We start from the raw sequence: 22,392 nt of genomic DNA on the forward strand, positions 1-22,392 counted from the left end.
AAATCAATTTGTATCGTTATTGACAAATGTTGATGTATTTTCACATTTAATTCAATTCAATTCTCACATGTCAATCAAAAACAATTTAAGAATAAGTCAAACCATATATATTTTTAATGTCATTAAAATTTCATTTGTGTTGTTTGTACAACATAAGGACATGTGTCATTGTTTTAGATAGAAAAATGGAGAATGCCATGTAGATTGATTATTTCAACCATGCTCAAATGTATGTATAGGAGATAGGAGATAAGAGATAGGAGATATAAGCATAGTTTTGAAACTCGGCTCGAACCGGCCGGTTGGACCGGTCGAACCGGGAACCGGTGGGTAGACCGGTTCGAGCATACCTTCGGATCGGCCATGCAGTTGGCTCGGCGAGAACCGGTCAAACTCGGTAAAAACCGGTGACTCGGCCGAGTTATGGGTTGAACCGGTTCTTCTCTTTTTCTTTTTTTTTTTTTGCTTTTAACTTAAATCATGTTACAAAAAATGCCACAGATGGGAGTTGAACTTGTGACCCACCCAATAAGAAACAACTTCCTAACCACTGAAGTGCTTGTTTATTTTGTTTTAAATTTTCTTTTAATAAGAATATATTAAGCAAATTTTTGGATAAGATTATAATTGTCAAAATATTGAATACTGTACAATGCAAATACCCATCAATTATTATTTTTTTAGTTGATTAAAATGCCTCACAAAATTAACGTTTAATACTTTACAAGGCAAATACCTATCGATTTTGTTTTTTAAAAATAACTCACAATATTAACGGACAAAATCATAGACATATATAATTATAAAGCTTCCCTAACAAAAATATAATTATAAAGCTCAAATATTTTATTTAAAGCTCATGAATAATTACTCTTCGCTTTTTTTTATCGCATGAATAATTAGTCTATTAAATTATGTTTGTTGGATATTTATTTTTATTTTATATATATTAATATTTTAGTTGTTGGAGTAATCGAGTCACCGGTTCAATCCGATTTAATCTAATTAAATACCTATACAAATTTAATCTTAACACCGGGTTATCTAACCGAGTCATCCGATTCTGTCGTGCGGTTCAACCAATGACCCGATGGTTCAACCATCGACTCAGTGACTCAGTGCCTCTGCCGAGTCGATGACCGAGCCGAGTTTTAAAACTATGGATATAAGAGATATTATATTTATAAAAAAAAAATTACAATTGTTCCAAAAAAACTACCATTGTAAATTGGATTAACAAAAATTCAATCAAACTTTATTTTTTTGAGAAAAACAAAATCAATCAAACTTAAACCTCGTTTAATTGAATCACATCGGTTCATGATATTTAGATGAATAATCCAAACAAGTTTTTTGGATTTTTTATTTTTTAGTTAAAGTGTAAGAATGTAAGGCGCAGAATGTAGAATGTTCCTTTATGTTCCTGAAAATGGGACCTTTTTTACCCTCCCTGTCCGCAACTTTACCACCATTATTGTTCCTGAAGTTCCCTTATCCTTTGGGAAGATAAGAAAATGGTAGGCACTGTTTCAGTAACCCACCCAGCAAGCACCATTTTAACATCTTTCACATATAGTCGAAAACTTGGTATGCAATCTAATGTAAAATTTCAGCACACGAGAAACCACTTATTTTGACACCATTTTTATACTTTCATGCTACTTTTCTTATCAGGAAACAGGTTATTACTGTTAGGTAACAAACCAAGAACAGTATCAATGTCTCTCAAAAACGGAGATAACAAAAAAAGTAGTATGGGAGCAGGTGAAAGGCTGTATCTCGGGTTGGACTTTGGCACTTCCGGTGCAAGATTTGCTATCATTGACATTGGTGGCACAATTCAAGCAGAGGCAAAGCGACCCTATCCGCTATACTCGGTATCATTTTCATTTCGTTTTAAAATTAATTTGACTCATTGTTGTTTAGCATAGACTAATGTGATTGTTAAATTGATTGTTACTGCCAAAGTATGCTGATATTTTTGTTTCTCTTGTCTAGAAAGAATGGAGAGTCACATGATTGGGTACGCTCGTGGAAAGAGACACTTTTTTTGTTGCTTGAAGATATCCCACTTAACCTTCGCAAACACATTGTGTCGATTTCTATTGATGGCACATCTGCAACTACTATCGTTGTTGATAGGTACATGATCAATTTTATGTTTATGCCAATCAGTGTTGTTAAATAGTGGCTATGGTAGTGCTATAGCGTAGCAAAATTGAAACGAATCGCTATTGTTATGTGATACACTACTCAGTACAAAATATTGTCAAATTGGGGTTAGAGCGATGCTATAGCACAGTTGCGTTGCAGAATTTGAGCAAATCGTTATTTTTTATGAACTGCGATTGCAGCACTAATGTGAATCTAGTTAAAGATTGTATTTGAATTCTGAAGTGGGAATGTTGTACTGCAGTGACACAGGAGAACCGTTGTGGAGACCTTTACTTTACAATGAGAGTTGTCCTGATGCACTACCTGCTGTAAAATCCATTGCACCTCCAAACCATACAGTATGCTCTGCATCGTCGACTCTGTGTAAGCTCGTGTCATGGTGGAATCGTGATGGTTCAAACAAAAAATCTGCTCTGTTATTGCACCAAGCAGATTGGCTTTTGTGGCTTCTTCATGGAAAGCTTGGAGTTTCAGATTATAATAATGCTCTGAAGGCATCATTTAATAAGCTCTAACATATTATCTATTTTTCTAGCTAGGATAATTATGTCTCTGTTGCGATATCCGAGTTGGAAAATTTATCCACAATTTTTTTATGTTTTGCAGGTTGGGTATGATCCTGAAGTGGACTCATATCCATCATGGCTAGTCTCTCAACCATATTCTCATCTTTTACCGTCCGTTCTTGCACCTGGAACTCCAATTGCTTGTTTAAAGGAGGAACTTAGAAATAAATTTGGTATGTTTTCTTTAATTATATGAATTGCAGTTGTATGAGAATCTGTACCAAGCAACACTTTGGGGTAATATAATCTGTCTAATAGAGCCTTCCAAACAACTATATTAAGCACCACGGTCAGCGCTCTCTGAGCCTTGAGCCTGGCCTGGTGAGCCCCGATAGCCAACTCACATATAAACTTTTTAGTACAAAAGAAAGAATCATATTAAGCTTACATTGCTAAGTTCCAACCCCATTTTATAGGGATAATGCTTATTAATATGGTTTTACAGTACTTCCAATTTGAATAGTGCAACCTTATCTCAATATTCTTCTTTCTTTGGATGAGTGCCTTCTTGAGCGTTGAGACTTGAGACACACGGCTTTTCCAAATTCCAGTTGTGCCACAAGTAAAATCGATGCACAAGTAACACAACTTTCTGGTCTTATATATATTGCTGTGTTGCAATGGCATTGGATTTTCCTTAACTTGGTTAAAATCTTTGCTGCTGTGAAATTGAAAATCATATACACGGTGCATATCCTTTCAGGTTTTCAAAAGGAGTGTGTTGTATGCACCGGAACCACTGACAGTATAGCTGCGTTTCTTGCAGCTCGTGCTACTCAACCTGGAAAAGCTGTAATTTCTTGTTAAACTTATCCTTCTTTAATTATTTATTCATGATCTGTTAGGTCTCGTGATAGACAAATTAAGATTTTCAAAAGATGGCTTAGTGTAATTTCTGTGTACGTCTAACATATAACACCACACTGTATTTATAATAAGATCAGGATACATAAAAAGCCTAATATATATGATTGCTATGGTCTACCACACTGTATTTAAATGCATCCTGGTCTACCAAAATATAATTTAAATGCTCTGTGGTCTTCTCATGGGAGATAAGCTTTGGAGCTTATATAGGCTCCTTTGTTCGTTCCTATGGTTGGTGCTTATTAATTCAAAACCTTAAGGCCAAGCACCTCTTTAGATTCACCATTGTGGATAGCTTTTTATGCCTTGTTTTGTTTCTCATAATGTTTGATTCTTAGGTTACATCATTGGGTTCAACACTTGCTATTAAACTATTAAGCAACTCAAGAATCGAGGATTCTCGGTTTGGGGTGTATAGTCATCGCCTTGATGATAAATGGCTTGTTGGTGGTGCTTCAAATACTGGAGGAGTTGTTCTTAGACAGCTTTTCACCGATGATCAACTAGAGAAACTGAGTGAACAAATCAATCCCTCACAAATATCTTCCTTAGACTACTATCCTCTGCCAAAAGCTGGTGAAAGATTTCCGGTTGCAGATCCAGATTTGGCTCCAAGGTACTGAATGGATCCATTTTGCTCTCTGTTGGAACGTTTGATTTTTTTGAATTGAATTCCGTTATAATATTAGCTTGTATAGCCTTCTTTATAAAATTAACTCACTTGGGTTGGCATGATGATGTTGACTTGGGACTTATGCTCCTCTTGACATCTCACGTTATATTCTCCTTGGTGCCAATTTCGTTGGGCTAGTCCTTAACCTGCAAGTGGACGATGGGATTGGATCCCTTGGATTAGTCGGTCTTAAGCCGGATACCGAGTTTTAAAAAAAAAAAAAATCTAGATTTATTTTAATACGGGTTTCCAAATGAAGTTGAAATCCTGTCAATAATAGTTTTTTATTCCTTTTGTTTTTAGAATACTATTTTTTCTCCGGTATTTCATTAAATCTACAAATCATCATGTTAAGGATCATAAGCTAGTTAATGAGATAGCCTCCAAAGCATAAGTTCCCACATTGTTGAAATCATGAAGTATACCTCACATTGTTGAAATAACCAATGCTTAGTTTAGAATTTTGGTTGGACATAACTCAACCCTTATGCCCAATTCTGGACATCTTGTTGTATAGGCTCTACTACTATTTTAGAATTTAGGTTGAGTTTAACTCAACCCTTACAAAACTGACTTATGAGATGAGGACTGATCTCACTTATAAACACATTGTTGGATTATATATCTACCAATGTGGAACTTTTAACACTTAGTAATCACATATTCACATGTTCCGTATATTCAAGTTTGTTCTTGATGAGGCACTGCATATTTGCATAAGTAGTCAGATTGCATTTAATTTCAATAGAACACTTGACTTGAGTGACAATATTAGGTTGTTCACTGTTTCTTGAGAAGTCACCGTTAGGTAGTTAAGAAATACTATGATATCTTCAACAAAAGAAAAGGACAGTATTTATTAGGAGCTTTAAAATCATTGGAGTACTTCTCATTTGGCAATCCTTACATTGGAGTATATTTATTAGGAGCTTTAAAAAGGACAGGAGTATTTATTATTACTTTCTATATTTCAATCCTTAACAAGTGTCCCAAAATGGCCTTTTAGAAAGAAAAGGAAATAAAAAATGTCCCAAAAGGACTATTTGACATTTCCTTGTCTTTAGTACTTAGGGCTGATGACTGACCGAGTTTTTGGAAGAAGAAATGACGTTGAAGTTCCATATAAAGAATCAGATTTAATGTTGGTTCATTTATGTTCAGGGACAAAGCCAAATTTGGTTCTGTTATCTGTGTCATGCCACCATAACACAATCAAAGCAAACTCGTTTGCATGTGTGAGCACCAACCAAGACTCTTTTTATTTTGCATAATGACTAATGGAATTTGATTTTCTGGGCAGGCTACTTCCACGTCCAGAAAATGATGTTGAATACTTGCATGGAATTTTGGAATCCATTGCACGTATAGAGGTAAGAAAAATATTAAGTGTATGTTTGTGTCCATCATTATATGAAGTAAAATTGATTTTGACATTTTTGATGTTCTAGAGTACAATTGATTTTGTTCCAAGAACTGGTTTCTAACTTAAGGCTATGTTTGGATAAACAACTTAATTTGCAGCATATAGCATAAGCGCTTATCTTGATTAGTGATTATGTATAAGTTATTTCTCTAAGAAAAGATAAAATGAAGTTTAAATTCTTTTCATACAAGTCATAAGCCATTTTCATAAACTTTATTGGAGAACCAATGAAAATAAGCTGAAAACAAGAGCATGCCGTAAGTTGTTTTCATGAGTTCTCCCAAATAGTCTCACATAACTTATGTTAGCAGTTCAAACAAGTCAATCTAAACAGGCCCATGAAGTTAGAATTTGGAGTTTTTGCCTTCACAGTTAGTTAAAAGCCTTAAATTTATTGTTCAACTCACTTTTACATAAATGTATATTACACTCGCTTTTAGCTAGAATCAATTCATGCAAACACAATTTTGTCACTACAAAATCAAACGCGTACCAACTCATTTTTTTTTTACAGCTGTTTTGTAATATTTTGCTCTTACATTTTTTGGTAATGCATTCATCCACTAGATCCTAATGGTAAGCACTCTTGAAATATGGTATTTTAGGCAAAGGGATATGGGTTGCTAAAGGATCTAGGTGCAACCGTAGTGGATCAAGTTTTCACAGCCGGTGGAGGAGCGAAAAATGAGAAGTGGACAAAGATACGAGAAAGGGTGCTTGGTTTACCTGTGAGTCGTGCAAACCAAACAGAAGCTGCATACGGAACTGCATTGTTGGCAATGAAGGGTGATCAACAAAATATTTTGTGACCAACTTAAGGGCAAATGCATCATTGTCGCAGTAGTAATAAAAATTAGGATGGAAGTCCTAGATATCGTATCTAATAGATTTCTATATTATATCATTGTTTATTGAATTTCATCCAACTTAACTACTTATTAACTACAATTAATTAGGATCTTTTAGCAAATAACATTAATTTTATCATTAAAATCAATACAATTAATTATTTTCTTAAAAAAAACGTACATAAATCTTAAACGATTATTATTTTGAAACAAAAAAAAAATAGTTCTTCAATAAGATTAATTAACTAAAGGTTGACCACACCTTATAAGAATAAAACCACGGAGATTAATTTAACCAATATATGAAAATGCTGTTAAAAAAAAACAAATATATAAAAATACAGTCAAAAATAATAAACACTCGATACATAAAGCATAAGATCCACCAAATCTCAAGAAAGGATTTAGCCAAACTTAAACAAAATGCAAAATAAATCAATGTTCAATCTCATTTAAATAGAAACAAGCCAAAATCAGAAAATAATTTGTTGATGTCGTTGAAGTAAGCTTTGATAATGCATATAAAATTGAGTTTTATTCTGACATGTGAGGATACTTGATTTGACACATCTGTTCATATAAATGTTTATAACACATATTTATCTAATGGTTATTTATTTACTTTCCAGGTATATATGAACAATTGTGTCAACTCAAGTATCGTCAATGTTATTTAAACAACTATATGAACTTACACAAAATATAATACTTGATTTGACATAACTATTATCAATGATCTTTATCTACACTATCCCTGTATCCCATTTCTCTTTCTTCATTTTTGATTAAATGCATGTCGCTTTAGGTAATTTTCTCACCCACACCATCATTTTCCCTCGTTTTCTAAACTACCACCGTTGCAGCCTGCAGGTACAAGGAAACTAGGGTGTCTTTTTTATGATGACTTAAATGGACTTAGAGCACCCACATCGGTGCTTTTAAGCAAGTGCATTGGCATCGTTGCACTGCACTACCGCGGCTTTTGAATTGAGTTGCATTAAAATAATACTATATAAAATCAAAATATGAGTAACACATAAATTTTGGGTCCTGGTGAATATTTAATTAGTTTAGTGGGATCTCTTTTAAAGCTTTTGAAGAGTGGTATGAATATTTAGAAAATATAGTTGAATGGTTGAAATAATTGAGAAGTGTGAAGTAATATAGTATATTAAGTGAGATTCATTTATACGACCAAAATGGATGGTACGGATGTGAGTGCTCTTATACCACTTTCTAGAAGAGCTTGTTTTCTTGGTTTTTTGTTTACATATGAGATCAAAGATGTATTTCTATCGCTACTTCCTTAACCATTGCCTCAACGACAATCTTTAACATTTTCCTTTATTTTTCAATGTACCAAATCAATCCGATCCAAACCAACACATTGTTTTTCAATTTGGTTTGAGTTTTATTTTATAATCATGTAAATCCAACCGAAACTAATATGTATACTTTTGATCGGTTTAAGCAATAGATTCACTCAAAATTGAATCAAACCGACTCACAAACATCTTTATAAATTTTTTCTTTAAGAAATGTGTATGCTTTTTTTGAACATATGATAAAAGTTGGATATATTAGAATACCGACTCACAAACACATTGGATATGTTATCATATAGTAAATATTGATATTTTAATAAAAATAAAAATATTGATATGACGCATGATAAACTACTAGACTGTGTTGTTTTGAAAAAGTGTCTCAAATTAAATAACAGTTGTGAATATGATAACATAGCCAATGTGTTTACAAATAACTGAAAATATAAATAATAAGTTTTTTGTACTCAACCATTAGCATGACATATATTTACTCAAATGTCATTTATATAAGAGAAATGTTAACTTGTGTCTTGAGGTATAAGCAGTGGCGGAGCCAGGATTTTTCTAGAGCCTGGGCGAAATTTGTATCCCGAATTCATATATGACTAATATATATATATATATATATATATATATATATATATATATATATATAGTCATAAATAGAAATAAAAGAGGTTCATTATTTTTTAACAAAAGTACAATTTGAAATAAGAGAGAAGAAATATAACCTGACAATGACGTGTTAAATAAAATTAGGAGGTAAATGCCCTTGTACTTCAACAAAACGGTCTTCGCGGTGTGAATTAATCAAAACGTTTCACAAAACGTATTAAAACTATTTATATTATCATATAATGTATAATAACTTAGATTAATACTTTTTTTCATAATTATAACATGTTTAAAGTAAATATAATAATAAAAATAGACTACATTTAGTAAAGATAGAATGTTTGACAGATTGAAAAGAAATTAACTAATAAATAACTATGCATAGCATATCTTTAAACAAAGTTCATGATCAATTAACTACATTTAGTTCACATCATAAATTTTTACGAATAAAAAAGAGGCATTAAAGTGCCAAAAATGGTGTAAAAAATAATAAAAATGGTGAAGAAATAAATAAAATTAAAGTTGGCTCAGCTGGATTAAATATGGACCAATTGATGTATCAAGGGGTCCAAATTTAATCACTAAAGGGTTCATCACAGCCACAAGATCTAAATCAAAGAGTTAAAAAAACAAGGGTGCAGATATGAAAAAAGGGGTGCAAAAGCAACAACATATAGGACAAAACTGCAGGTGGGACCCGCGGTCAACAAGGAAGGAAGGAGGTCAACTCCTTCTTCTTCCTTTCTTCACGTTGAACAACAACATGAAAACACCATCATGCTTCAAAAATTAAAATCTCAATTCTTCACCAAATCTCACAAACTAAAATACCATTTTGCTTGGATTTTCACGCTGATCATGAATCTAAGCTTATATTTCACAGTGAATGTTTGTATAGAGAGAAAAGCAGAGCCTGGGCAAAAGCAAGTAAAGCAGAAGCAGAAGCATGGAGTTGCGACTAATGGGTTGGGCTTGTTGCAAGTAAAGCAGAAGCAGAGCCTGGGCACTAGCCCAGCCTAGCTGGGGGGTGAAACCGCCCCTGGGTATAAGTTAAGAAGGTAAATGTAGAAAGTTTTTCTTGAAATTTGTACATTTAATATCTTAAAAGTTGCAAAAATTATACTTTCAATGTAAAATTTATTTTTAATTTCTATTTTAAACTCCTTAACTTGTGCCCTAAGAGCATCTTTATTGTGGTGAACTAAAGTGGGTGAACTAAGTTACCTTTTGTGGGGCCAAGTTGCCAAGTAGGACTTAAGGAATTTATAGTTGATTTAATTTTTTTTACTTTAATGGTGATTGCTTATAAAGAATTCAAACTTGACCCCACATGTTTATATTTTTTTTATTTGTAATTAGTTTTGATTCCGAATTAATATTAATTTAAATATTTTAATTAAAATTTAAAAAATATTAATTATTGAAGTTGTAGAAAAATTATTTCAATAATTTTTACCAAAACAAGTTGTAAATAATGATAAATATATAATATTAAAATTTAAAATGATACGAAGTACACAACAATAATACATAAAAACTACGTTTTTATTGAAATTCAAAATAATACATAACAAAAAGCAAAAAATTTCATTTTAACCGAAATATAAAATAAGACAAATTAATTTTCATTATTCTCATGACCAAATCGCTCCCAAATATGCTCCACCAAATCTGCTTGAAGTTGGCGATGGTTTTGCCTTTCATGAACATGTGATATCCTTTCAAACAATGTTGTCAAATTGGGATCAGGACCAGTAGATATTTCAGTTTTCAAATCATTATCAACGTGGTCGTAGTCAAAATTACCACCATATGTGTCTCTCTCATCTGCAACAATCATGTTATGCAATATGATGCATGCTAACATTATGTTTTTCATTGTATTCACATGCCAAGCGCGTGCTGGGCCATGTACAATTGCGAATCGGGCTTGGAGCACCCCGAATGCCCGCTCAATATCTTTTCGTGCTGATTCTTGTCGTTGGGCAAATAACTTTCTTTTTTCTCCTTGCGGCATAGGAATAGTCTTAACAAATGTTGCCCACTCCAGATAAATGCCATCTTCCAGGTAGTACCCCATATGATAAGTAGTTTGATTCACTGTGTATTGCACTATGGGAGCTTGACCATTCAAAACATCATTAAACACATCAGACATGTTTAGCACATTAATGTCGTTGTTGGAACCCGCTGTGCCAAAAAATGCATGCCAAATCCACAAGTCTTGAGATGCCACAACTTCAAGCATGATTGTCGGTTTACCATGATCACCTCTGGAAAATTGACCTTTCCATGCGATAGGGGAATTTTTCCATTCCCAATGCATACAATCTATTGAACCCGACATACCTGGAAAGTCGCGTGCCTCACCAATCTGTAATAGACGTGCAATGTCTTCATTGTTTGGCCTTCTCATGTATTGATCACCAAAAATTGTGCACACGCCCATTACAAACCTGTCTAAGCATTCCAATGTAGTGCTTTCACCGATGCGTACATAGTCATCGACACTGTCAGCTGGTGATCCATATGCTAGTATACGAAGAGCAGCAGCGCACTTCTGCAATGGTGAAAATCCCTTTCTACCCACTGCATCAATCCTTCTTTGAAAGTACTCATCATGATTACCAAGGGCTTCAACGATGCGAAGGAACACATGTCTTCGCATACGGAACCTTCGTCGAAATTGAGCCTCTGTGTATACAGGATTTTCAGAGAATTAGTCATTGAACAATCGGTTATGCCCTTCTTCACGACTTTGATCTATAAGTGTTCTTCTTTTTCTTTGCTTACTTGTATTGTTGGCTTGTTGTTGTGCTTCATGTACTAACCTTATCACCTCCTCCTCGTTGTTGTCGTTGAGGCAATCGTCTATGACTTCATTCCAAATATTATCCCATTCAATGTTTGGATCCATCGAAGATAGAAGAATAAAATGGGAGAAGTTATGAGTTTTAGGAGAATGGAAGTTGTGAGTTTTAGGAGAATGGGAGAAGTTGTGAGTTTTAGGAGAATGGAAGAACATATGTATATATAGGCTATTTTTTTTATTACCGTTGTTTTTAAAAAAAAAAAATAGGCAATGCCAGTTTATTACCGTTGCACTCTTTTAGCTACAATATTTAAATAATAAATAGGACAACAGTTGGTACAAAGTAGAATTAGTTGTCGTATCTTCTATGGTTGCCGTGAGCTATAAGTTTTACTTCACCCACTTGCCATGTCATAAGTACTACAATGCTAGTTCTTTATTGTTGCCGTTATCTATAAGCAATTTAAGTGTTACCAACCAGCGCTAATGTTGTTCTAAGGGCACAAGTTAACATGACCTTTATATAATTAAGATAAGATAAGATGAGAATTGAATTTTTGAATATGCATGGTAAACCTCTTACCACTAAACTACATGCTACATTCAAAGATGTTTGTTTGGATCGTTCTTGTGCTCAATGTAGACCTAGGGAAAAAAACTTACATTAGATAGTACCTAAACTCATTGTAACCAAATACTCCCTCCATTTGAAAATATAATCAAATGAATGAACCTAAAAAATAAATTTTGCTTATATTTTCAAACTGATAGAGTAGTATTTTAATGAAAAATGTTTATGTATACTAGGCTTAGTTCGTACTTGTCTGAGTAAAAAAAGGGAAGAAAATTGGATGAAGCATGAGGCCGTATAAAAAACTTGGACAAAAGAATGAACCGGTACAAGTGGCTTAAGATAGAAGAGGGAAATATTCGGAACAGATGTCAGAGCATGAATTTAGCTTTTAACTTCATGTTTCTATCTTAGGTATATCTTTGCATTAAATGCAATATCCTCAACATAATCATTATAGTAGTTTCTGTTCATCTTTCTTTCCAGTTCTATGCTTTCTCCTACCAGCAACCATATCCATGTCTATTCATTTCATAGCACGTTTTACTGGGAGAAGATTATCTTCATTTTTTTATTACATTTTTTTGACAGGATAACACATAAAAAAACATCAAATTTAATAATTATTCTTTTTTTTTGCTAATAGTAATAATTATTCTTTTACAGGAATAATAGTATTAACTAAATTAATCCCTTCAAAAAAAATGCATCAACTAAAACAAATATCTTTTATTATTTGATTTCCCTATTCGGTGAAGCAAAATTAATTATTGAGTCATTGTATCGATTTTCACAAGTTTATTATTAATATTTTTTAGTAAAATTGATTTTAACTCTAAAATAATTTAAAACTAAAGTTTAGAGTTCTTACACTTTACCATAATATTGGTATAAAGTTTTTACCGTCATTTAACTATGACTAATCTCCATCAAAAAATTTATGAGTATAAGATGAGTTTTCATAGTCGTTAACTTCATTTCACTTTTAAAAGAATGTATTCGAATTCAAATTTAAATTAAGGGTTAAATATGTTTTTTGGTCCCTATAAATATACAAACTTTTCGTTTTAGTCCCTCTAAAATTTTCCTTCAACTTTTAATCCCTATAAAATTTTCAATCACTACTTTTGGTCCCTATTTTAAAATTAATTTTTGTATTTTTTAATGAAATTGTGCAAAAATGTGTAGAATATTGTAAAAATATTTCCCAAAAAAAAATTATAATTTTTGAACAAAACATAAATTTAATATGAATTTTTAACCATAAAAAATATAAAAATTTATATTAAATTCATGTTTTGTTAAAAAATTCTAAATTTTTTTGGAAGAGATTCTTATAATATTATGAATTTTTCTGCAAAATTTTATTCAAAAATATGAATTCTACATATGAGTTTACTTTAAAATAGGGACCAAAAGTAGTGATTGAAAATTTTATAGGGACTAAAAGTTGAAGGAAAATTTTAGAGAAATTAAAATAAAAAGTTGGTATATTTATAGGGACCGAAAACATATTTAACCCTTAAATTAACCAAGTAATTCTACTTTTTGAATAAAGTAGAGTAGAATTTTATAAAAAAAGTAATTCTACTTAACAGGTTAATGAACTCATCGTAATTATAGTGAGAATATTTTTTTTAGTAAACTTCATTTACTTTGGGATCCAATTTCGAATTAATAATCCTTCTTCCTGGAAACCAAGAACCAACACCAACCTCTCAAACAATAAAACTCATACTGTTTTGTTTAAGTTACTACCCTTAAACAAAAAAGTTACACCAATGACCACCATCATCTCCAATAGACGACGACAATATTTTTATTTAAGGATCGGTGATGCATCATCCCGCTGGAATACTGGTGGTACTTGCACCTTTGATCGGATTGATATTCTTCCTCACTTACATGACATAAGAGAATTTCTAACTTAGACACAACCCCAAATTAATTTCATTTGGGCACACACTCACAAATCAAAAAAAGTTAAAAGAGAATGGATTTGAATGATGTAGCTAAATACTTTTTCTTTAAATTTTTTACACAATATTTTTATTTAAGGATCGGTGATGCATCATCCCGCTGGAATACTGGTGGTACTTGCACCTTTGATCGGATTGATATTCTTCCTCACTTACATGACATAAGAGAATTTCTAACTTAGACACAACCCCAAATTAATTTCATTTGGGCACACACTCACAAATCAAAAAAAGTTAAAAGAGAATGGATTTGAATGATGTAGCTAAATACTTTTTCTTTAAATTTTTTACATTTGTGTGTGTGACCAAATAAATTTAATTTGAGTTTGTGTCTATTTAAGAATTGCTACATGACATAAATCACATAATATCATTGCCTTTTGATATAAAAAAAATAAGTAATATAATATTTGACAGTTTATCGATCTCAGCATAGTAGTAGCCCAAAATTTTATACAATCAAATTATTTTCTCACGAGTTTGATGACACTGCGACTAACAATGTAAAAAAGTTCTGTGTAATTATGTATTATATTCTAGGCTTAATTGCATGTTTGGTCCCTTATGTTTATTTTAGTTTTCAAGTTGGTCCCTTACGTTTTGAAAGTTTCAAGTTGGTCCCTTACGTTTTAAAAGTTTTCAAGTTGGTCCCTTACGTTTTGAAAGTTTCAAGTTGGTCCCTTATGTTTATTTTAGTTTTCAAGTTGGTCCCTTATGTTTATTTTAGTTTTCAAGTCGATCCAAAACATAAGGGACCAACTTGAAAACTAAAATAAACATAAGGGACCAACTTGAAAACTAAAATAAACATAAGGGACCAACTTGAAAACTAAAATAAACATAAGGGACTAACTTGAAACTTTCAAAAAGTAAGGGACCAACTTGAAAACTAAAATAAACGTATGGGACCAACTTGAAACTTTCAAAACATAAGGGACCAACTTGAAAACTAAAATAAACATAAGGGACCAAACATGCAATTAAGCCTATATTCTATATGCACATAAGTACAATACATTATGTCGTTTTCTTTAAGTTCAATTTATCTGTTTCATGTCTAAACCTGAATCTCTGGTTGCTAAAGTTTTTAAATCGAGGTACTTTCCCCATTCTTCATTTTTGGGTGCTAAACTCGGTCATAACCCGAGCTTTGCTTGGCGGAGTATTTGGAATTCGCGTCAGTTACTCTTATATGGATGTAGGTGGACAGTTGGAAATGGGCAGCAAGTCAGCGTGATGAATGATCCATAGGTTCGAGGTGTTCAAGGTAGCTGGATTCAATCCCCATAGAGCCAAGGTGTGCATAGTTTGAGCGTATCTGATTTGATAGCTGCCGAGGAACGAGTTTGGGATATTGATAAGATTGAATCTTTGTTTCCAGATGATATGGTGCAAGCTATTCTCGACACACCGTTGTTTGCAGAAGTTAAGAATGATAAAATGGTGTGGATGATGGAACACAACGGGAGATATACTGTTAAGACTGGTTATAAACTAGCTATGATGGAGTTGCTACATACTAATCGATTCCATGTTGAAGGATAGTGGCAAAAAATCTGGAAGGTGAATGCCTCTCATAAAGCACGTAATTTATTATGGAGGATTTGCAGAGAGTGTGTTCCGACGCGTCTCCGATTACAATCACGACATGTACAATGTGAGCTGATCTGTCCGTGGCGTGATACGAATGTTGAGGATGATTGGCATGCTTTTGTGGGTTGTACGGTGGTGCATGAGAGTTGGTATTGGGCAGGGCTTTCGACTGTGCTGCAACCAAGAGTTGGAACTGTGAGAAGTTTGGCAGATTTTGTTTTTGATATATGTCGTTCAGAAAGCCGAGACATTGCTGGTCGGGTGGCTTTACTTCTTTGGCAAATTTGAGCTGCACGTAATGATGTCATTTGGAATGATGCTCATCACACTTCAACGAGCATTGGGAGGACAGCACTAGATGCATGGCAGCAATGGCAAGAGGTTCATAAACATCGTTCACCATCGGTTGTGCAACACGGGCAGAATAGAGTGCAAGTTTGGGAGAAACCGAACGAGTCATGGTTAAAGTGCAATGTGGACGATGCGTTCCATAACCGTAACCATATTACATCTTTTGCGTGTTGTGTTAGAGATTCTCGTGGGCAATTTATTCGGGTTCAAACAAAATGGCAGCGGGCACATATGACAGTTTTGGAGGGGGAGGAAGTAGCCTTACTAGAGGCCCTTCATTTTGCTGATGCTAACAGATGGGCCGGGTTGTCTTCGAGTCCTACTCATCTACTCTAGTGCAAGCTCTATGGTCTCTGGGCCATGGTGATTCGGAATTTTATGCTATTGTTTCTAGTATTAATTATCAGTTATCTTTACATTCCAACTTCAAGGTGAAGTTTATTAGGAGACATGCGAACATGGCTGCTCATACTTTATCTAGGGCGGCATGTTCTTGGGCTAGTCACCGTATTTTTTATTCTTATCCTTCTTGTATTGAACATTGTTTGATTAATGATAATAGTTAAATTTGCTTCTGTAAAAAAAAAAAAAAGTAGTGTTATTTGAACATCACTTTGTGTGACAACCAAATTGACAACTAAATTTTCATAAAGAAAAGTATGTATTGGCACGAAAATCAAAGTAATAGAGAGAGAAAATAAAAATATAATGTGAGTATGAGAGAGAAAGTTGTTAAAAGATGGTTGTACAAATATCATTTCTCTTTCTAAAAAGAGTAACAATGAAAAAAAGTTGTCTCCTTCAAAAAAAAAATGAAAAAAGTTGTCGATATTATGTGTGATGATGTGATTGAGAGTTTTTTTTTTTGAGAGATGTGATTAAGACTTTAATTCATATGTACCAATATGGTAAATAAAGATTACACAAACTTTCCTAAAAAAGAAAAATTAAGATAATATTTAGTAGTTAGTTTTTTCACTAAAAAATATAAAGTACTTTTGTTTTGGCCAAAACAGAATGCATCAGCCCCATGTGTGAAGTTCATGTTGGAGAAGCTCTAGGATTTTTATCTGCATTACAATGGGTCTATTTGCTTAACTCAGGACATGTTGATTTTGAGTTGGATGCTAAGAGAGTTGTGGATAGCTTCAAGTCCCAGAATAGTGATGCTACTGAGTTTGGGAATATCATTAATAACTGTAAAACTTTCTTTAGTAATTTCTATGAAAACTCAAGTGTTGAGTTTATGCAGAGACAAGCAAACGAGGTCGCTCATAATTTAGCTAAGGCGGCCTTGTAGTCAGCTAGTCCCCAATTACTGGTAACAATACCACATTGTATTGAACACATATTGATGATAAATGAAATGCAATAAGTTTATTCATCTGAAAAAAAAGTTTTATTGTGATGTGTTGACGGTCCAAAACAACTTTACACACAACAAGTCAAAATATTTAGAATCTCCACATCGCTTAATGCTTTTAATTTGCTTAACAATTTAAAATGTTTTGATTGGTTGTGTGTTCAAAAATGTTTTAAACCCTCAACCCACATCCATTAAACTCGAAAATATATTTGTTCAAACTGAAAAAATATATCAAATTTTCCATCTTCTCGTTTTTTATTTTATTTTGGTCCCTCTTTGAATTTTGTTTTTTGGTTTTGGTCACTCACACTACGTGACCCATCATCCACTTTGTCAAATCAACCTTATTTGCCACATCATCCTATGTTTGTCATATACACGTTTTTGCAGCAAATGGTGACGACATGGACCAAAACCAAAACGTTTATAACTTACAAGGTTTGTTTTAGAAAAAAAAATACATGAACGAAAACAAAAAACACGCAAACTTACATGAACGATTTACTTATTTAAGCCTTTAATAAATGTACTATCTAGCAATTAACAATTTAATGACCTGTTATATTTAGAGATAATATTTCAATAAATTGATTTTGTAAAATTGGTTCTATTTGAAAAAGAGTTAGATAAAATGGCTTGCATTTAAATACAATCATATAAAAGTGACTTGAATAATAATTTTGAATGTAAAAATAAATTATGGAATCAAAATTACAAATACTAACTTCAAATAGAATCAGGTTTAAAGCCTAAACTTGTGTTTGGTTGTGCGGTGGGTAAAATTGATTTTGATATACATCCTCCGGTCACTATTATAAGGAAAAATCAACATTTTAGATACATTCATTAAATGATGTATGTGGTCTATAATAAAGATCATATACATTATTAATTGGATGAATTTAAAATGTAAAATTTTGCTTATAATAGTGACCGGAGATTGTAATTGATTTTGGTTAAAAGTCATTATGACTAAAAGTGGTTTGTGTTTGTATACATTTATGTAAAAGTAAGTTGAACTATAAATTTGTGTGTGAAAAATTCTAGAAGCTTCAAGTAGAACCACCTTAGGAGACAAAAACAATTACACTCGACAACAATTAAACATGTCAAAATCAATCATACACCTTTAGAATAAATTTTGATCGCTATAGAAGTACAACCAAACATGCATATAAAGTAGAAAGAGAATCAAACATCATAAAGTCAAATTAATCTTTGTTTCACTTGCAAATTTATGCGGGTGTTAATTTTTATGATCGGTAGATAAATTACACACAAATTACGGATTGGACTTGTGTGACATTATGTCACGGTGACATTAAATCTGGGCCACACAAAGGTGGTGTGTTGTGTGGCCCAGATATGTTGTATGTGTTGTGTGGCCCAGATGTTGTGTGGCAATGTATGTTGTGTGGCCCAGATTTAATGTCACCGTGACATAATGTCACACAAGTGCTGTCCACCACAGATAAATTGAACTAAGTGGTAAAAACTATAAACTCCTTACACATGTGGTCATATGCTCGATTCTTGATTTACGAGTATGAAAAAATTATGGAGGGAAGAAACAATTCACGTTATGAAAAAATTACGGAGGGAAGAAACAATTCACGTTATGTGCAGATGTTTTCCGAGAGAAATTAGTAATTGTGAAACGACATGATACGATAACCTATTCACAATAAATTATAAAGTTAAATATGTTTTTAGTCCTTACAAAATTATAAACTTTCAAGTTTAGTATCTACATAAATTTCACTCACTTTTTAGTCCTTATTTGCATTTTATAGGGACTATATTTTGAAGGACTAAAAGTATCTATTTTTTGTAAAAAGTTTTCAAAATATGGACTATTATTACAAACTACAATATTTTGGAGGACTAAAATTACCATTAAAATTTTATATGGACTAAACTTGAAAACTCATGATTTTAAAGGACTAAAAACATATTTAACCCTAAATTATACACAATAACTTTTTATCATTGTAAAAATAAATAAATTATACTCCTCTGTCCCAATTATAAGCAAAAAATAATAATATGTCACACTTATTAAGAAAACTAAAACATGATAATTTAGAGTATAGTTTTTTGTGTTCCTTTTGAAACTAGTTTCATGGAAAAATGTATCTAAAAACAATTTTCATTAGTTATTTCTTACGGAGAAAACAAGAGAGAATAAACTAAATGCAATTTGTATTTAATTTCACTTTGAAAAAGATGATTTATTAAAGAATTGTGTTATTTGAACAATCATTTTATTGACAACTTTTGGAACAACCATAATTTTACGAAAAAAGAAGTATTGACACATAAACCAAAGCAATAGAGAGAGAAAAGGAAAAAAAAATTGTGAGCATGAGCATGAGAGAGAAAGTTGTTAAAAAATGATTTTATAAATATCAAATTTTTTTTTTTTAAAATAACATAATCAAGTATGTTAAAAATTTGCCTTTTTTATTTATAACTTGAGATTTGGGATAAGAAAATGGATTTTTTTTTTCTAATTATAATTTGGGACCGAGCCAGTACACAATAACTTTAAAAAAGAAAAACAAAAGAATGGGTTAATGACGCAAGAAAAAAAGTAAAGCAGTATTGTGACTGAAACTGAAGTACGTCCGCCCCAAACAGCAATCAGTCATCTTTCACTTAAACCTTCCATTGTCAAAATCCATCACTCTTCTATAAATACAATCATCACTCTTCACATTTACCCATCTCTCTCTCTCTAACTCTTCTTCCTTTCCTTCTTCTTCTTACTACTTCCATATCAAAATCCATGGCTTCCATTGTTGCTCCACGTTTAAACGCAGAAGCTCCTGAATTTTTTCCAAACAACAAACTTCAAAAACCACGATCTCTCTACTACCATTTTTCAACTCCTCTTTATCGTCCACATCCTTATTTCTACCACTACCCCGTAGCTTCAAAACATCCATTTTTCTCAACTTCCTTTCCTTTCCACTTTCATCCACCTCCAAACCACCAACCCACTTTTCACAGGTTTGAATCCGAAATCAAGCCACCGACCCATTTTCATGATTGTTTTGAAAACCATGAACAAGAGCTGAAAAATGACATGGCGGTGGAGCCATTTATTGAGGTTGATGATTCGAACCATGTTTTTCATGAGGTTGTAAGTGGTGGTGAAATGGAACACCGTCGTTCTCATGGGGTCAGATCCGGAGGTCGTCTTGAGTGGAGGAGGAAGGGAGCAGGCAAGGATGATGAACACTTTGAACAAAAAGAGAAGAAAGTTGATGATGATCGTTTGCTGAGAAAGAATCACCATCGCCATGCAAAACATGTTCGTCATCATTATCACAAGAAGAATAGTGGAGGTCGTTTTCCGTTGGTACCGGTTGAGGAAGATGGTGAAGAAACAACGGTTATGATAAAAAACATTCCTAGCAAATACACGTATGTTTCAATTTCCTTTCATATTCCTACTTTAAGATGCACTTTCTCCTTCATTATGTGCATTTATTTCTAGTTATTCTACTTTATGGTTTGAAACTGCTTTTAAAATTTAAGACTGATGCATGCATGATTGTTCATTTATTAATCAACTTGTTGGTACAGTCGAGATTTGTTGTTGGATTTCTTGGAGGAACATTGCATGCTTGAAAATGCTGAAGAAGCCAATGGTGAAGAAAGTACTCATGCTTTCGATTTCCTTTATTTACCTATTGATTTCAGGTACACCACCAAATAACTTAAACCACTACAACTTTTTTTTGTGTAAAATGTGTCAATACACTTCTAATTGGGATGTTGTTTAATTAATTTGTAGAACCGAGTTAAACAAAGGTTATGCCTTTGTTAATTTCACCAAGCATGAGGCAGCTTGGAAATTTCTTCAGACAGCCTCTGAGAAGAAGTGGAAACACTTCCATTCCAATAAGACATGTCATGTGGTTGCTGCACGCCTCCAGGTATGGTTTCATACTAGACCTAATCATTATATTTTCTCTCTCTATTTTATTTCATTTTATGCCCTAATTTTTACTTTATTTTATTAGTCCCTTTTTTATTCAAGTTTGGGATTTTGTTATAAGTTGAAGTATGAATTTATCTATGCAGGGAAAAGAGAAACTAGAGAATCATTTTGGAAGCATGGTTTTTCCCTGTTCGTCCGAGGAATTTCTGCCACTGTGCTTCAGTCCACCTCGGGATGGTGTAACCAAAGGAAACCAGAGGACATTGGGAAAGCCTCTTTACAAGCGTTATTAGTTTGTGTTTCTAGAATTCCATGTGTGTTGTATAAAAGTTAATTAGGTTATGGACCAAGTATTTTGTTGTGTGTAATTCCAATTCCACGAAATAGTTGGGTGGAGCTTGGCCACTTTATCCCTTCAAAAATCTTGTGGGAGGGATGTGTGGTGGGGTCCACCCTTCTTGTGGATAGCTAGGCACAGATGCACCACGTCTTGAGCCGATGAATGAGGGTTTGGTTCGGTTTAGTCTTTTCTATGATGTTTGTGTTCGTAATGAAATTTGATTATGATGTTTGTTTGTACTTGCTAGGTTTAGTAGCTTTTTGCCCTACTATGTACGAATGCTTTATCATGGGAGAATATAACTATATAATATTGTCTTATGTCATTTTTGCGGGTTCCTTTTTTGGCTATGTCTCAGTACTTTGTCCCATCAAAAAAATTCATGCACATTTGTGATAATATATAGCCTTATGGATCAGCGCCTGAAAATATGGCAATTTATGTTATCCCTTTCAAGTCAAACTTCGTCGTTTCTACCTTTCTGGGGCTGCTATACCTGCTTTGCATTGTGTAGTTTGTTTCAAAGGTTGTGATATTGTTTGGTCAAAAGATTTATTTTCCCATTTGAAGCATTTCAGAAAATATGGTCAGAGAAAGGGATGTTTTGCTCTTTCAAAATTGCACTCAAATGGTGCAATATTGTTTTGGATCATTTGGGAAGTTGAGCTTGTTTGTTTGTACATACTCCTTAATACTTGGACCTTTGAGAACCTTTTCTATCAGCAGATGTTTCTGCTTTTCTTTTTCTTAAGCAGTAGAGTTCGTACATAAATTTGTCTCTGTCATTTCACCTTTTAGTTGCATTATTCGAAGTTGCTTGAAAGTAGAATCTCAAAATGTCTTATTCTTGCGATTGAGAAGGGGTTCTCTAATCCCAATTGATGCTAATTCAAAAAAAGTTCCAATCCTGGTTGCAAGTAATCCACATGGGAT

General features: G+C 33.0%; 2 protein-coding genes and 1 pseudogene across 2 annotated transcripts; 2 read left to right on the forward strand and 1 right to left on the reverse strand.

Moving 5' to 3' along the window:
* Nucleotides 1–1,417: 1,417 nt before the first annotated feature.
* On the forward strand, nucleotides 1,418–6,697 carry XK-1 (xylulose kinase-1). Its single transcript, XM_085702614.1, has 9 exons — nucleotides 1,418–1,587; nucleotides 1,675–1,877; nucleotides 2,003–2,142; nucleotides 2,417–2,669; nucleotides 2,782–2,914; nucleotides 3,445–3,533; nucleotides 3,947–4,224; nucleotides 5,582–5,651; nucleotides 6,310–6,697. Exons 1-9 carry the CDS (start codon nucleotides 1,515–1,517, stop codon nucleotides 6,511–6,513), a joined length of 1,443 nt encoding a protein of 480 aa, XP_085558740.1. The 5' UTR covers nucleotides 1,418–1,514; the 3' UTR covers nucleotides 6,514–6,697.
* A 3,403-nt stretch (nucleotides 6,698–10,100) lies between these two features.
* On the reverse strand, nucleotides 10,101–11,451 carry LOC146931134 (uncharacterized; annotated as a pseudogene).
* Nucleotides 11,452–19,803: 8,352 nt separating this feature from the next.
* On the forward strand, nucleotides 19,804–21,698 carry LOC146931135 (uncharacterized). Its single transcript, XM_085708324.1, has 4 exons — nucleotides 19,804–20,599; nucleotides 20,762–20,878; nucleotides 20,973–21,114; nucleotides 21,263–21,698. The coding sequence occupies exons 1-4, from the start codon at nucleotides 19,959–19,961 to the stop codon at nucleotides 21,410–21,412; spliced, it is 1,050 nt and encodes a 349-aa protein (XP_085564450.1). The 5' UTR covers nucleotides 19,804–19,958; the 3' UTR covers nucleotides 21,413–21,698.
* The last annotated feature ends 694 nt before the right edge of the window (nucleotides 21,699–22,392 follow it).

The sequence above is a fragment of the Medicago sativa genome, chromosome 4 (genome assembly GCF_051527215.1).
Source record: "Medicago sativa cultivar Bolivia chromosome 4, Bolivia_mono, whole genome shotgun sequence".
In the NCBI taxonomy this organism is placed as follows: Eukaryota; Viridiplantae; Streptophyta; class Magnoliopsida; order Fabales; family Fabaceae; genus Medicago; species Medicago sativa.

Coding starts and splice junctions, on each gene's coding strand:
- LOC146931135 (XM_085708324.1), top strand. CDS start 19,959: ATGGCTTCCATTGTTGCTCCACGTTTAAACGCAGAAGCTCCTGAATTT. Junction 20,600..20,761: donor AACATTCCTAGCAAATACAC/GTATGTTTCAAT, acceptor TTGTTGGTACAG/TCGAGATTTGTTGTTGGATT. Junction 20,879..20,972: donor TATTTACCTATTGATTTCAG/GTACACCACCAA, acceptor ATTAATTTGTAG/AACCGAGTTAAACAAAGGTT.
- XK-1 (XM_085702614.1), top strand. CDS start 1,515: ATGGTAGGCACTGTTTCAGTAACCCACCCAGCAAGCACCATTTTAACA. Junction 2,670..2,781: donor ATTATAATAATGCTCTGAAG/GCATCATTTAAT, acceptor TATGTTTTGCAG/GTTGGGTATGATCCTGAAGT. Junction 2,915..3,444: donor GGAACTTAGAAATAAATTTG/GTATGTTTTCTT, acceptor ATATCCTTTCAG/GTTTTCAAAAGGAGTGTGTT.